Source organism: Hylaeus anthracinus, unplaced genomic scaffold, assembly GCF_026225885.1.
Source record: "Hylaeus anthracinus isolate JK02 unplaced genomic scaffold, UHH_iyHylAnth1.0_haploid 12001, whole genome shotgun sequence".
In the NCBI taxonomy this organism is placed as follows: Eukaryota; Metazoa; Arthropoda; class Insecta; order Hymenoptera; family Colletidae; genus Hylaeus; species Hylaeus anthracinus.
The window spans coordinates 18363950-18379501 of NW_026534348.1; the positions used below are offsets into that span (position 1 = coordinate 18363950).

At 35.5% G+C, this 15552-nt stretch overlaps 1 protein-coding gene across 1 annotated transcript in view; it reads right to left on the minus strand.

The window, feature by feature from the left end:
• LOC128891206 (uncharacterized) overlaps positions 1 to 15552 on the minus strand; it is a 599859-nt gene that overhangs the window by 249239 nt on the left and 335068 nt on the right. The window contains exon 5 of the mRNA XM_054150532.1: positions 10942 to 11058. Within this exon, the coding sequence (XP_054006507.1) occupies positions 10942 to 11058 (117 nt within the window). The remainder of the gene's footprint in view (positions 1 to 10941; positions 11059 to 15552) is intronic.

Below are 15552 nucleotides of genomic sequence, written 5' to 3' on the forward strand. Positions count from 1 at the left end.
TAGACCACCAAAGAACACGTGGTAGTCATAACAGTAATCAACGTCTATTATATTCTCTGTACTTTTCATCTCTAAAATTAATTAAATTGTTACCACTTCCAATTAATGAGTATTGCAATCTGTAAAACGCCGATAATTGACATTCCAAAAACCACTTTTGTCCATCTTTTTATTCTCTTCGATTCCGACTGCTGTGTGACGGGTTTTGGAGTCGCCATGTAACTCGAAACGCGTTCGTATCGAATTCTCATTTTTCCTTCAAAGTTTTTCAATTGCACGTAAGCGCGATTCGCAATTAATATCGATTATCCGTGGCGTTTTTTCACGCGAAAATCGATCAGATGACGCGGCATAAATATTCAACGGTACACAGAGTAGCAAACAATTTTCGTTTGGACGCGGTTCGCAGTAGGACGAGTATTTAATAAATGGAATCCAGAGGGGGGAGGGGGAGGGTGGTGGAATAAACGGTTGCAGAGGATTACGAAAGAGGCCAGAGACATCCGAAATTCAGCGTTGTAACATTGCGTCGGGTATGCTTAACTTATTTCTCCTTACCTCCGTACCTAGCTGGATATACGCTTTACTGTAGACAGCGATTTCGTTTTGCCACTATCAAAACCTGCTTCTGTGCCAACATCCGCTCCCCTCCTCTTCGAAATCCACTTAACTTTTTTCCCTCACGGTAATACACGAAGCCCTCTCGAAAAACGAGAGTCGAGTAATTTTCCTATTCTGTAATAATGGCGAAATATGGCTAACATTTCTGAGTCGTGTAGCCAAGAATACTCAAATCTTACTTCTCGTTACTGGTGTTGTAAACTAGTGCCTAAGAAATGAATTTGTGGAAAAAAATTAAAAATGAGTGTTTCTTGTTTTACCGATTTGCATGAACTCCTTGGTAAAGGAATTTTATTACTGTTTACGCGACCAAAGGATACTTGATGAGCGTCGTAAGGGTGTTACAATAATCTTATACTTGTACTATGTATATGTTTTCATTTTGTTATATTTTCAATATACTGCTTGCCATTAAGTTTGAGTTGTTAGTCTCAATTTACTTTACAGGTTACATTGAGCAATACTCTGAACATAAACAGCAAGATCCTGTTATTGTTCCATTTACTTTTAAAGAAACCTTTACTTCTCAATCGTAAAGAGAATCCAAAAAAGGGCTTCAGCATTTTATTCATTTAATGACAAAATACATCTGTCAACGTAGTTACAGTGGACACTCAAATAACATTATCTTGAGATTGAATTATAATCATATGCATACATGAATTACATATATGTATACATATGAATTATAATCATTGTACACATATGTGTACAATCCTTTAAACTAAAACCATCAGATATATTCCATACCATAGCGTTTAATAAAGAAACAAAATTTTTAAGTCCCTTCTGGAAAATTCTTTATAAATCCCATTACTAAGAATAGTTCTAGCTTACTATTTCTGATATTCTCCTCAAATCGTCTCATAATACACTCATGCTTCATCCCCGGTGGTATGATCTAAACAACTTTTCCGCCGATATCGAGGGAAAACTTCTTGGATCGCCAGCAGCTTTAACTGGCTACCGTTTCCGCGAAAGAGAAGAGGTAAAAATCGACGTCGCACGATTCGAATTTGGGGCGACTATTTCAAAATAAAATACGTTCGTTGGATCGGGAGCAAACTTTAAAACGTACGACGCACCGCAGTTGCAACTGGCACAGAAACAAAACGATATTGTCTTTGGCGTCTTCAAAGTTTCTCCATTTCCGTGAACTCCGATCGTACGTCGCTCTTATTATACTTCATATCCCCGCGTGGACGATCGCCATGGTTTAAACTGCATTCATGCGATACGTTAAAGCGTGACAGGGGAAACTTTTCTGAACGCGTGTAGTGTATCACAAGCCGTAGTGTATGGGGCGCATGCTCCTTACGGTGAACTTTCCGCTCGAGCCATTTGAAATTTTCAAAATGAAACGGAAAATTTTTTAAAAATTTGGTGTTAACACATTAAGGACCACATGTTGAGGATACTTCTAATCCAGATGACTCTGACCGGACCGACGTCCAGTGCTGCCGTCTACCCGGCACACCCAAACTTTTTTAGTGTGCCTCTTTTGTTTTTTGTATCATATTGTACTAAACGCATCATACTGAAGTATATATCGTGTTCTCTATTTTATTCAGTTAATCATATTACGGTGTAGTTGTGATTTACCCTCCAATACCGCACATCTAGAGACTACGTGTAGAAAACACGAGAAAACTCGTGAGCGGTCCTTAATGTGTTAAGTCGTGTGTCAAGTATAAAGGGTATTTCATCTAACTTGACCACCTTAAATATATCGCTTATTTCCTATAATAGAGAAAATATCCGGCACGAAATGCGATATTACGAAGTGGACAATGTTTGTCTAGATGTGTTTCAGGGTGACATAGAAGAGAGGTTGATGGAAATCAACGACTCGAAATTTTCCATAAAAAGTGTACAATTCGCTTCGTTATTTTTCGCGTTCGATATGGAAAAAGTAAATAGCGTAAAGGTATCGCGACGAGAGCGTCTCTTTTAAATTTTTAATCATCCGAATTATCAACGGCCTCGTTAACTTGTGAAATTCATTAGTTCGATATAAATTCGAATCGCTAATTGACCCGATAATGCTCCTATTACTTTCAAATTTGCGATATGATCGTCCATCGGGTTTCGATAACTTCGAGCGCGAGCGACGATTAATTGGAAAAATACTCGCATTCATCGATTTTCAGGCGTAAAACGCCATTAAAGGTATTTTATTCTTTTGTGATTCAACGCACGATGCGATTCTGTAATTCTATTTGTGTTACACATTTTTTATAATAGAAATCGTAATATTGAAACAGAATTTGTATTTCAGTCGATGCGAGATATCCCTTTGTTTTGGATATTTTTCGAATTAGAACGATTTTCAAATTATTTTTTGGGTTACTATTAATATATATTAATACATATATATTTTTTTATTATTCGAATAAGTACTTGGGAGTTTATACATTAACGAAATTATAACGATATGATTATTTGCACGTTTATAACGATGCATAAAGAAATTAAAAGTATTAGTTGTAATTATTGCTTAAATAAACTTAAATGAACTAATATTTTAAGGAATCATTTCCTCTTCTATGTCGATAAACTAGAGCAACAATAAAAATTCTTGGAAATTTTTGAAGATTTTAGAAATTGATTGGTTGATACAAAATCTTCTTATTGTCTTTCGTTTCTCTAATACGTCTGCAGAGATGGAAGACTTACCTGGTCTAAGATATACTTTTTACCTAATACATAACAGAATTTCTTACCAATGATAACATTAAAGTACTGTAAAAATTAATAAATTATATATCAAAAAACAATAATTGTGCCATCAACATTCACACCACTGTAATTCCATTAGTTTTAAGGAATATTTTTATGTTCATAATGTTTTTATTACTTGTACAATATAATAGAATGCAATGAAACTATTTTTGGGTTCAATAAAATGGAAGTAATAAAAATTTAAAAATGTTCATGGAAAGAATTAAATTGATCGTCAGACTTTTTCACGTGCTTGATCGGAAGACGAGGATCGTTGAAGTTAAGGGTGGAAGTTAAACGCCATAAATCATCGTTCGACACATTTATGCCAGTCGCGTGCCGTCGGTTTGCCACATTACGCTCGACTTCTCAACTTATATAAATTTCATCGTACGATCGACCAAACTCCTTCGTCGACTCTCACGAAAGTGCTTGGTAACAACATGTTAGACATTTTCAGGTCAGAAGGTATTCCCCTCTCTTTTTCTTGCCATCGGATTCACGGTCTTCGTCGAAGCTTAAAACGTAACGGAAATTGAAAGATCATATTCCTCTTATTTTAAAGTGTAATTCTATTTTTTGTAAATTTTTTCTTTTTGTGCTTCTTGTTATTTTGGTACTCATATTAGAGTATTGCCACGAAATAAGGCAACTGTTTTCCGCATCGAAATAAGCAACTCGCTATCCCCATCTTTTTGTTTGAAGTCGCCCATTGAGTGATAGATCCGAAAAGAAGTGAGAGGTTCGTGACAGCGAGAAGCCGAACAAATTAGTGGAAAGGGCACAGAACATCTGCACAGTAAAGTCTCCATAAATGCACAAGCTCAGGACTGACCTTGTGCGTTTATCGTAGATTTCGTATATTCTTTGATTTTTGCCGACGAGCTTCGAACGTAGAGAAGGAAGAGCGAATAAAGAAGAAGACGGAGCGAAAACATCCATATATGCCGGTGAGGCAATTAAATGCAATGGTGAAACTTTTTTATTATTAACTTTTTTGTTGTAAAACTCTTTTGTAAATCAAGAACGAATGAATCAGTCGTCGGCGCTTCTCTATTACGGTGCAAGTTATAAAACAGTTCAGAATTCTCAATATTCTTTAGCAAGAATAACTTTATGAAACCATTGAGTATGTATTAGGTTGCCCCAAAAGTTTCTTTCGTAATTTGCACTCAATTATTTTGAGCGGTAGTGTTCATATAAATAGACAATCTAATTTCTTAGATGTTGTTGTTGTAACAGTAATGGAGAAAAATGAATCGTAAACAATTCAACAATATAACATTAGACATAAAATATTGTGTATGTATAACTTATTATTAAAACGAAAGAAACTTTTGGGACAACCTAATATTTCTTTACGAACGATTTAGCGACAATTGCCCTTATGTTTTGGATTATGATTTCTAGCCTATTTCTTTTAACTTCAGCATGTTTTCGTAGATTCAATGAGCCTCATAAAGCTTTTTACCTGCCACAGTCTGAGCATTGGGAAATTTCCAACTACGTCACTCGTGTGTGCATTACCTGAGAGTAACCGTTAGCTTGTAGACGGTTACTTGTCGAAATTAGCGTTCTGCAGAGATAACTAATTAAAAGACAGGACTACTTTCTCTTAACAAATTCACAAATTATGAACCACCTATGGAGATTTTTTCACCTCCATACATTTACCTCACCGAGAGGATTTAAGGGACGTTAGACTCCAAAATTCAAACGTTCACATTCATATTCTCAAGATAACTAGCAAACGCATTTTTGGTTAAGTTTTAATAAAGTTATAGTTTATTGTTGCTCGTGCAACTTTCACTTTACACCTTCCGTCATTCGAACAAGTAAATATTCGCTTGTGATTAAAATTGACATTCAAAGCGAGCATACCTGAAAAATTTTCTTTCAAAATTCAACGTATCGGACATTGCTCACGCCGTAACATGGTGGAAATGATACAGAATTATACAGTATACAGTAATTATACAGAAGAATAAAATTACTCCCTAGCTTATGGAGTTTCGAGAAATGGATTACGTGTAAATTACAAGTTTAAGAAAGGATTAGATATAGATTATAACAATAAATAAATTTAATGTAGTACAATGTACGAAGTGAAATTACTTATACCTACTACTCTGTAATATTATTTGATAAGTATGTATTATTTACAGTATTAATTTATGTTAATAATACTAATATATTACAGCTTACTCATTACTAACAAGTTCTTGCTTATTATTCCACATATTAGTTGGCATAAATAGATGCAATTCATACATTGCACTAGATTCAATCTTGTTATTTACAATTAAATTGTAGTTATGAAACTAAATTAATATCGACAAGTTCACCTTATTATATAACTTAACTAACACTCAACTATCGATTACCTAATTAATAGAAATAAGAAAATCCTGTCTTAATTTCGTATAGACGGTGTCGAATAAAACAATCAATTAATAATTGAACATCGAATTTTGCTTGACGATCGATGATGCAGTCATTATTTCCGAATACAGAGATTCATTTTTGGCGGACGACTCTAACGGGAAACGGATTAATCCCCCACCTGACTACTTTCCAATTAGCGTCACCGCAACACAGTCGACGGAAATGAAGTCCATCCTCGACGGGCTCCATTATCGCTGGCCCGCCATTTATGAAATTGATAAACTGTCCTGGATCAGTTGCATCAACGTAGCGTGGCCGATGCGACCGCAAAACCGAGACCGAAGCACATACATGCGCAATCAGGTCGATTTATTTATTTTGGAGAAATGCGACTGGGTTCACGCTACGATGAAGTCACCCTGCAAATTGTCGGTTCCCAGTTAAAATTGCTAATCGTCGCGATTAGAATGGAGATGGATCAGCTAGTAACACGGCGTCGATTACGCACTCGCGGAACGACCGCAGAGATCGAAATCAGCGGTCGAGATCAACGTGGGATTCGTGTGGATTCGAAATGGAAAACAGAAGTCATTAATTTTGGATGAGTTGTATTGACCGAGGTGACAATTATTCCTGGAAGGAGATGATCGAACGATACTCTTATTTCTGAAAAATTGTTGTACCATTTTAGCGTCAATTATGATTTTTCTATTGGATGAGAATTTTGATTGAAGGAAAAATATTGTCTTTTACAGATAGGGTCGTAGGAAAATGAAGCTATCTATATTTTGAAAATTTAGGAGTGTTGAAATTAAAACGGATATGAACTTTTTCACCTACAAATTTATTAGTAATCGATCGAAATTGCTGTGGAGAATTAATTTTTCAATTTATTCTATAATAATTATACTTATGAGTTTATATATAGTTTAAACGATATTATCATTTATCGAAAATTGATATGCTATTCTAGTGGCAATTACAATTGTTTCTTGTCAACTGAAGCATTTGAAATAATATTCTAAAAAAATAATCAATTTTGAAAGACATACGAAGGTTTAATAAATAATATTCACGTACAAATTGAGCTTACAGTATAATGAAAGCAATTAAAGCATTAATGTGGCTCCATATCAAATTTAAACGAAGAATGTTATTACACAAATAAAATAAATTGTAATTAATGACCACCTGCAGCGCGATATTGTCGTTCTGAACTGACGTCTTTCCATAACTTTTACGTAGCTAATCACCGAATACAAGACTCATTATATTCCCGAATAAATAACACCTCATTTAAAGATACAAAGAACAAAGAAATTTACATTAATAATCGAGAGACTATTTTCAACCACTGTAATCAAAGTTGCTATCCTTGAACAAGAAATCCAAGGTGCATCAAGGAATGCTGATGTTTTATGTATAGGACTGTTAGTCAAACGCCTATATATCGCAGATGGTGATTTCATCATAAATATTTAACGAAGGTCCTCTAAGAGAATGTCCACAGAGAAGTAAAGTCTTCTGTGGTTCTGCTTTTCTCTCGAGCGGCAATTAAAGAGCACAAACAATCGAGGTATTCGTTACCTTTTGTCTTATATTTAAGCCTCGAATTGTCTCGCGTCATCTGTGCTGCCTTCTTCATGCCGCTTTTATCAATAAATTATTCAGATCACGAGTTATTGCTTAGCTGTAGGAACATCGCGGAGAACCGTGACAATCCTCAGAATTCCGTGAAATATAACAAATATATTTTACATATTTGTAGTACACGTCACTTCAGTAATATTCTAACTCTTGATATTATTTTTCCCCCTCACTAGCTGATTCTTGTCTCTCGTGGATCACGTAGAATAGGTGGCGCTTGTCAGACGTGTAAGATAGATGCCTCTCATCACATAAGTAAAATAAATTTCTATCATTAGACAACTACAACTGATGTCTATTCTCAGGCAAGTAGAGTACGTCGTCTCTGATAAGACATCTAGAATAGGTACGTCTCATTAGTCTTAACTGTTCAATTCTCAACTCATTTCATGTACATTTAATTCTATTCAATTTTCATATCAAAACTAATTACAAAACCCATATAGCCATAAAGAACGTTGGGTGATAATATTGTTCAATAAAATGTGTTAATAAAAATGACTAGAAAAAGTTTGGAGAATCACGCAAACAGAAAAACGCACACCATCGAGGAGGAAGACAAACCGTCCATCGACGAAAAATTAATTACGTTCTGGAAACAGTAGCGGGCGAGAAAACCTTTTTGTTTCACGAACGCTAAATTAATTAGCATTTAAACGAAGGCATGCAAAAAACGCCGGATAACGCCTTGTGAATAGTGGACAAAGGGAAAAAGTAGCAATTAATTACGAAGAAATGGGGCTTCGCGGAGAAGTAAATTCCGCAAGTAGGTATCTTTAAACGAAGTTATTTCCATTTTTTGCTTAATTCTTTCCGTGGGAAATATTAACGCTCGAAGAAAAATTAGAGCCATAGGGTATTCGTTTTGACATTGACATCTTTTTTAAAACCGGTATGGGCGATGAAGAAGATAGTTCATTTCTCTGAGTCGACGGCTGCGGGTGTTTAACGGGTAAAATTTGATATGCGAATGTTCCCGCTGTTCGTGAGGCCAACTGAATCGCTGGCGGTTCACAGTAATAAGAAGCATTTAGTTCGAGACGTGTTTCTATTTCGTAATGGAAATAGAATTCCCGTCCCTTCTCCCCGTTGATTGTCGGTCTCGTTTTACGGAAGCTGCAGTCGAGCGTCCACGGTAATCCGCGCAACGATGTTAAATCGATGTTGCAAACCTCCAATTCATTTCGATTGAACTTTTCCACTACAGTTCGACAGTTTGTACATAACATGTGGCGTATAGAACTACGAGGAGCATCCCATTGAATGATGTTCGTCGATCCATCTACATGGGCTAATTGAAACGGAGCTGTATCGTGTAATTTTATCTATTACAAGGCACATCTACTGCACTTGTGTGCCGATAAACGCCCATGCTGTATGTGTTACAACGATTATTCTTTACATTTATTCTACACGTTTCTACAGTTATACTACGCGTTTGACATAAGACATCTTTGAATAGTGTGATTACGGTCACTGATTCTACATGTCTAATAAGAGACATCTTCCTCTACTTACGATAAACACCCATTTTACTTATTTGATAAGAGGCATCGTGTCTGGCCAAGGTCGACTTACTCTACTTGCCTGACGATAGGCATCTAATTTCACTTGTTAGTCGAATGGCATCTTTTCCGTAGGTCTAACAGTAGGTATATTCACTAGAAATTACCTTTCCTGTAGCCGTCTGATTAAAAGTGATTAAATTACATTTACCTACCAATTTCCACACAAAAAATATTCGTCTGTCCAAGCGTAGTCCTATTCTACTTGCTTATCCGCTCACATAATTGCTCTACCAGCCATGCCATACGGGTACATTCCACTTGTCTGCCTACGCGTGTATTACGCTGCATCTGCCTAATCAAAGACGATCCTAATCTACTTGTATTATTAATAATAAAACTATTGTAATCTCTACAGTATTGTGAAACTGCTAAAACTATGCAAACCAAAGTTGATAAACATGACAGATACGATTCTTCCTAACTTTCTCAACGATGAATGCTATTATAGTTAATACTTATTAAGGGTTTTAGTATATAGTGTATACTTAGTATACTTGATGAAGGTTAAATATAATTACAGAATTGGTAAATATGAAATGTCAACATTTTTTCGTATTATGTACTAACCTATTTCCAACTGCGCCTTCACTTGTATCTACAAATGGTTAATATACAGGGTATCCCAAAAGTCGGGGAGGAGCCGGAAATGGGGGGTAGCTGAGACGATTTTAAACAACAATTTCCTTTGCAGAAATGTCGGATGGGGCTTCGTTAAGGAGATATTAAGCGAAAACCCCTACCAATCAGAGCGCGCGTAGACCGTTGGAGCGGCCGCGGTAGCGTAGGCTACGTGCTGGTGGCCACGCTTGTACGCGAACAAGTGACTCGACGTGCATCGAAGGACATTGACGCTGCCGCCTAGCGCGTAGCCTTCGCTACCGCGGCCGCTGCAACGGTCTACGCGCGCTCTGATTGGTCGGGGTTTTCTCTTAATATCTCCTTAACGAAGCCCCATCCGACATTTTTGCAAAAGAATTTGTTGTTCAGAATCGTCTCAGCTACCTCCCCTTTCCGGCCCCTCCTCGACTTTGGGACACCCTGTATGCTATAATGAATATATTGATAATTTTATTTTTGTATTTTAATAAGAATAAGTAAAAGTTTTCACACAAATTTCAATTTCTTCTCTTTGCAAGTAATTAATAATTAATCCATGAGTTCAAATTACATTGTACACAATTTATTTTTATTGTACTAATTATTCATAATATGTTTTAATTTATTTTCGTATTGTATATTGTTTTACCTATATTAATATTTATATTAAATGCCTATAATTGCAATAGTAACTCCTACAGATGACTTAATACGTATGAATTAACATGTAAATAGTAATGGTTTCCATAAAACTGATAATCAATCGTTATTTAAGTAATATGTGAGCAAAAAGTTGTGACTATTCACTCATGACAAGTGCCAATCTTGTGATTATGAAGCTGAATTATATTTCAAAACTTTCATTTGGACTTTCTTGTTATAACGTCAACTTAAAAGAAAATAGAATCATATTTCTCGAGAGCATGAAATATTTTCCGAGAAACGTGCTATAACTAAGAAAACCGTATAAAAGAATACGCTTCGTCTTTCCTGCTTTTCTTGCACCAAGAATTATTAACGCAAAACCACTGAACTTATTACAGCATTAAAAGCTCCGTAAATTATCAATACCGGTAACTCCCGTGCAATGCATGCGCGCAGCTTGCACCAGCGATATTAAAATATAGAAAAACCCCTATGTTCTCTTAATTAAAAACGAATCCGCCCCATTCTGCTTCAAGTTAATACTTTATACATCCTGGAATAACGCGAGCCACATCGGAATTCAGTATTTTCCTTGCGAATTTAATACATCGGAAACGCGGGAGGCACGAGTCGAAAATAAAAGGGATCGGATAAATTTGTTTTATTCGATGGGCGGAACTTCCGGTTCTCCATCGTTTTCGCGAGGTAAGAGTACATAATCGGATAAAGAGTATCGATAATGTGTATATATACTCACTGCATGTGGAGAATAGGGACCTGTTTGTCGGAAAACAGGACAACGGGTTGACCGAAACGTTCGTCGCGGCCGCAAACTCGAGCACCGCCTTCGAGCTGGAGCCAGCCACCCTCGCATCTGTAACAAAAAGACGATACACCTTAGTAACAAGTCATTATTCCTGGCTGTACAAAAGCATCGCCTTCGGTGCCGTGGGCTAATTAGTTTCGCCAATATTCGATCTAGCTATTTTACTTCGACGCGGGAAATTCTGTCTTGCGCGGCGAGGTCGGTTTTCTCCATTATTTGGGCTTGCAAACCTAACCGTTACACTAATCGAAGGTGAAACATATTTTGGAAACACTGTTGATCAAAGTTCGACGATAAATTAGTGGCTGTGACTTGTTTAAACAGCGATTTTCATTTGTTTCAGGTGACACTTTTTTACACTTTCTTGGCAATAGTAATGGATTATTTACATGGTTTTGATATAACTATATGTAACTCATAATATTTGAAACTAGATTGAATTTACTTCACGATATATGTGAAAATTTGTCTTTTTAAAACATGACATAATCGCGTATGTGAAGTGATTAAGTAAAAATATAATGCAAGAATTATATGAACTACATGGGGAAGAATGCAGTTAAAAGTTAACAGCCAGAAATATCACCTGAGAGTATTACTTCTTGGGTAAGAAAGTGTTTCCCAGAAGAGACTTTTTTTGTTTTTCATTTAAAAATACATCTAGCAGCATAGCTGCGGTTTCACTTAATCGACATCATCATGTAATTGTAAGCATGCACGTTTTCATTTTAAATAAACAAAATGAAATATACTTCATACAATTTGAAGAACCCTTCATTTACTTTGATATTAGCTTCTAAGAATACCGTTAAAATGAGAACATATTATTTTTGTAGTGGACTAGATTAAAATGGTTGAAACATTATAACTACTTGTAATTATTGTACCTTATCGTTAGCTTCCACAGAATTCGTGGAGTAGATAAAATCTTATTTCCAAACTACACGCTATGTAATTTAGCTACATTAAACATGCAAGGAACACAAATAAAGGGTACATATGTGTAGTAACAAATAAATTCTGAAATTATTTCAAAAGCAAGAACGTTTTCTGGCATTAATTAAGTTTGCAGAGAAACTATCGTACAAAGTTGTGTTAGGAAAGAGCGATTAGGACGTGTGACTAAGAAAGAATCTCAATACAAGTGTGTAGTTTGCGAAATATAAGTATAAGTGATGAGGTGAGAACAAAGAGTGCTTGTGTTAATACTTCGAAACAAATACGCGATTAAAGGAGTTTTCTTTTAGTTTGAGTTAAAAAATAGAGTTCGTTATATTCTTGTTTAAGGTTTTTAAATTATTTCTCACAAATTATATTACAAAAATTTCAAAACTACCAAAAATATAACCGTCTATATCATGGTCAATCTCGTTAGAGTAATTGAACACGAAGGCAACAACGAGATGTCTCGTAGTTTAAATTGATTGCAATTACTGAAGGGATAAGTTTATCGCTTTTTTAGTCACGAATTGTTGCAAAAGAAGATCGTAAATTTTCTTTCTAAAATAACAAATTTAATATCACTTTTTATTATCAAAATAATAACTTAGACTACACATCAAAGCAATACGCTTTCTTGCCTGGCAGTGAATGGGTTTGAGTGGAGAATATTCTACTCCATAATTAATCTCTCCAAAAACCCGCGACGTATAAGTTCAGTTTTCAAATTATTTAAAATAACGTAGCACGAATCTAACCACCAAACCCGTGAATAAATGCTCATAAATAAACTTCCCAAGGATAGAACGTGGCGATAACTTCAAACGATCGGTGAATCTGGTTGGTCAGTATCAATTAAAATTTCAAACGTATATCAAACAAACTAATTCGCCCTTGAAGAGGGGTAATGACGTTCTTCGGAGAAGGGGATACTTTCAGAAAGAGCATTCTCAGCACTCTGTAGCCCCACGCCGTCGTGCCTCCTAGGGCGAGACGACAGCCATCCAGGCTGGTTGCTGGAATTACTTCTTCGATGGCGATCAACTTCAAAGGAATCCGTTTCAGCACTCGGAGGGCGAAGGGTGTTCGCAAATAGCGGAAGGCTTCAACGGTTACGCAACGGGTAATACGCAATGTGGGAATCATGCTGATTCAATCGGACTCCGCCGTCTCGCCATTCCCCTATAAGAGAGAAACGACGAAACGCTCCTATAACACGCTTCGCTGATTATTATACGTCAAGATTTCAGGAAACGCCACCTCCGCTTCAATTTACCAGTCCGGGGATGTTGGCGCTTAGCGAAAATGACGCAATCCGCGTAATCTGTAATCGCAACGTCGGGGTTAAGCCACGCTCTTCTTTAATCGGGTTGTGTTTTGTAGACGTTTAATCATAATTTGTACCGGCACCGTAAAAGACATAAACAAGGATGAAATTAAGCCATTTCTGCTTTTACTGGCGCGGCGCGAAGTACAATTTTTGTAAGCGGTTTACGGTATAGATTAGAGATAAAGAATTTTAAACGTGCCGTTTAGATCCTCTCCATTTAAATGTAATGTAGTCCGAGGTGTACGTAATCTTAATTAGTTTTTTTTAGGAAGGTTTCTTTAACGACATAGAATCCGCATGTATATGTCTACGTAACGTTGGTGTGGGTGGACGTTTCATTAAAAGTGTTTGTTGAACTTCGACCTTAATTATGTTAGGTCTTCATCAGTGATAAATAATCTGGAAGGAAAGTTATTTTACCGATAGTGATATTTATACCTAATTTGTTTCTGAAGATCTATCAACATGAGGTAAATATGTTTAGTGATAGTTTTGGAATATATTTGATCAAACTGATATCGTTTCCTATCGTATAGCGTACGAGACCGCGTAGTATAGGGAAAAACTTTTCCCTAAGCTTTAAACTTTGTGGCGACAGTAAGGAAAATGAGAGATACTACAATTATGATGAAGAGGAAAAGACGCATCATAATATCATGATTGAATTTCACTTGGTAAGTTCGTTTAATCATTAATTTTGTTTACTTCATGAAAATATCAAATATTGTTTAAAATCTTAAACTTATTGTACAATATATGACAGGATGTTTTAAGATTTATAAGAAATTGTTTTTAAAAAGAGAATGAACAAAATCGTTTAGAAATTTTGAAACATTTCGAGACATTAATCTTAATTTATACACTAAAGGCAACATTTACAGAGATTTACAGAAAAGTTACTCTACGGATAAATTGATAAATTGATTAAAGAAAATGAACATCCAATTGATTGGATGAAGGATTGATTGGAGAAGGATTGATAAATTTATCAATTCTTCTTCAATCCATCAAATACAGTAAGGGTACATATATCTCCTCTAAATGCTACCGTTATATTTTCAGCAACTATCAAAATCCTTTTTCAAAATTTGCACTCGTATAAAAAAATAACGTAAATATTCTTCGTCAAAACAATTCAACGTTGGTTTGCAAAATTCAAAACTGGTGGTGTTTCATTAGTAAATTAACTTTCTTATTACCATTTTCTACCCTTTGAGTGTACAACTAATGCAGAATATTATTTCTCTGAAATAAAAAAAAAAAAAAAAAACAGAATCTATTTTGATTAAATATACTACGTTTTAAAAATATTTACTATAGTTAAAGTTTCATTTGTATATACGACATTTCATATGCACCAAACTAATAGTTGCCCTCTTTCTCTTATTATTTGTACTTAATTTTCTAAATATCCCCCTTGGATGTTCATTTTCTTCAATCAATGCGAAAGTGTAAAAGGTATCGTTAAATATTTTTTTGTCTCTTCAACATATTAGAGAGAGAAGTTCTACGATAAACGGAATGCCAAGATTAAAAAACATTTAAACGAATAAATGGATACGATACATAAAGTCTTCTTGTTTGCAAATTCCTCCAGTGGGAATCTGAATTAATTACAGATTAACATTTAACATAACAATTAACTGAGTTTCACACGACTGGTACAAAAGTAATATACTACGCGAACACCTCGGGCAACAATTAAAATCGATTAAAACTGATATTGAATTATCTTTTGCTACCTTACTGGTCATTTTTTCATTTTGCTGTATTCCATAGAAGTATTACTCAACTAAAGCGAGTAACGAAATGTTTGAAGAAGTTTTGAATATCGATTGAATCGGGATAGAAACTCGTTGCGACGGATGCCGAGGAATTTTACCCCGCTTTTAATGTAATCTTGCAAATATGAGGAAAGGTGAATCTTTTCTTCCCGGGGATAGAAAAGGCGTGGGCGTCGTGACCTGCTTCCAACTTCTCGAGGAATTGCGATGTTATTAAAAGGAAACGCGAGAAAGAGTTTTGCGGCCTCCCGATTTACCACGGTTTGCCGTTAATTAACGAAAAATATCGCTCAGGACTCTGTTGTTTGGCAGTTGTTATCGTTATTTCAATTGATGTAGATTCTACTACGGAACAGTTCTCGTCAAGTTGACGTTTTGCACATAAATACTATAAATAAGTTGTTACAAATAATAAGTAAAATGTTTTATAGTCATTATTGTAAGGAGAATGTTTTACAACTCACGACATGAGTAAAAAATCTAATTTTT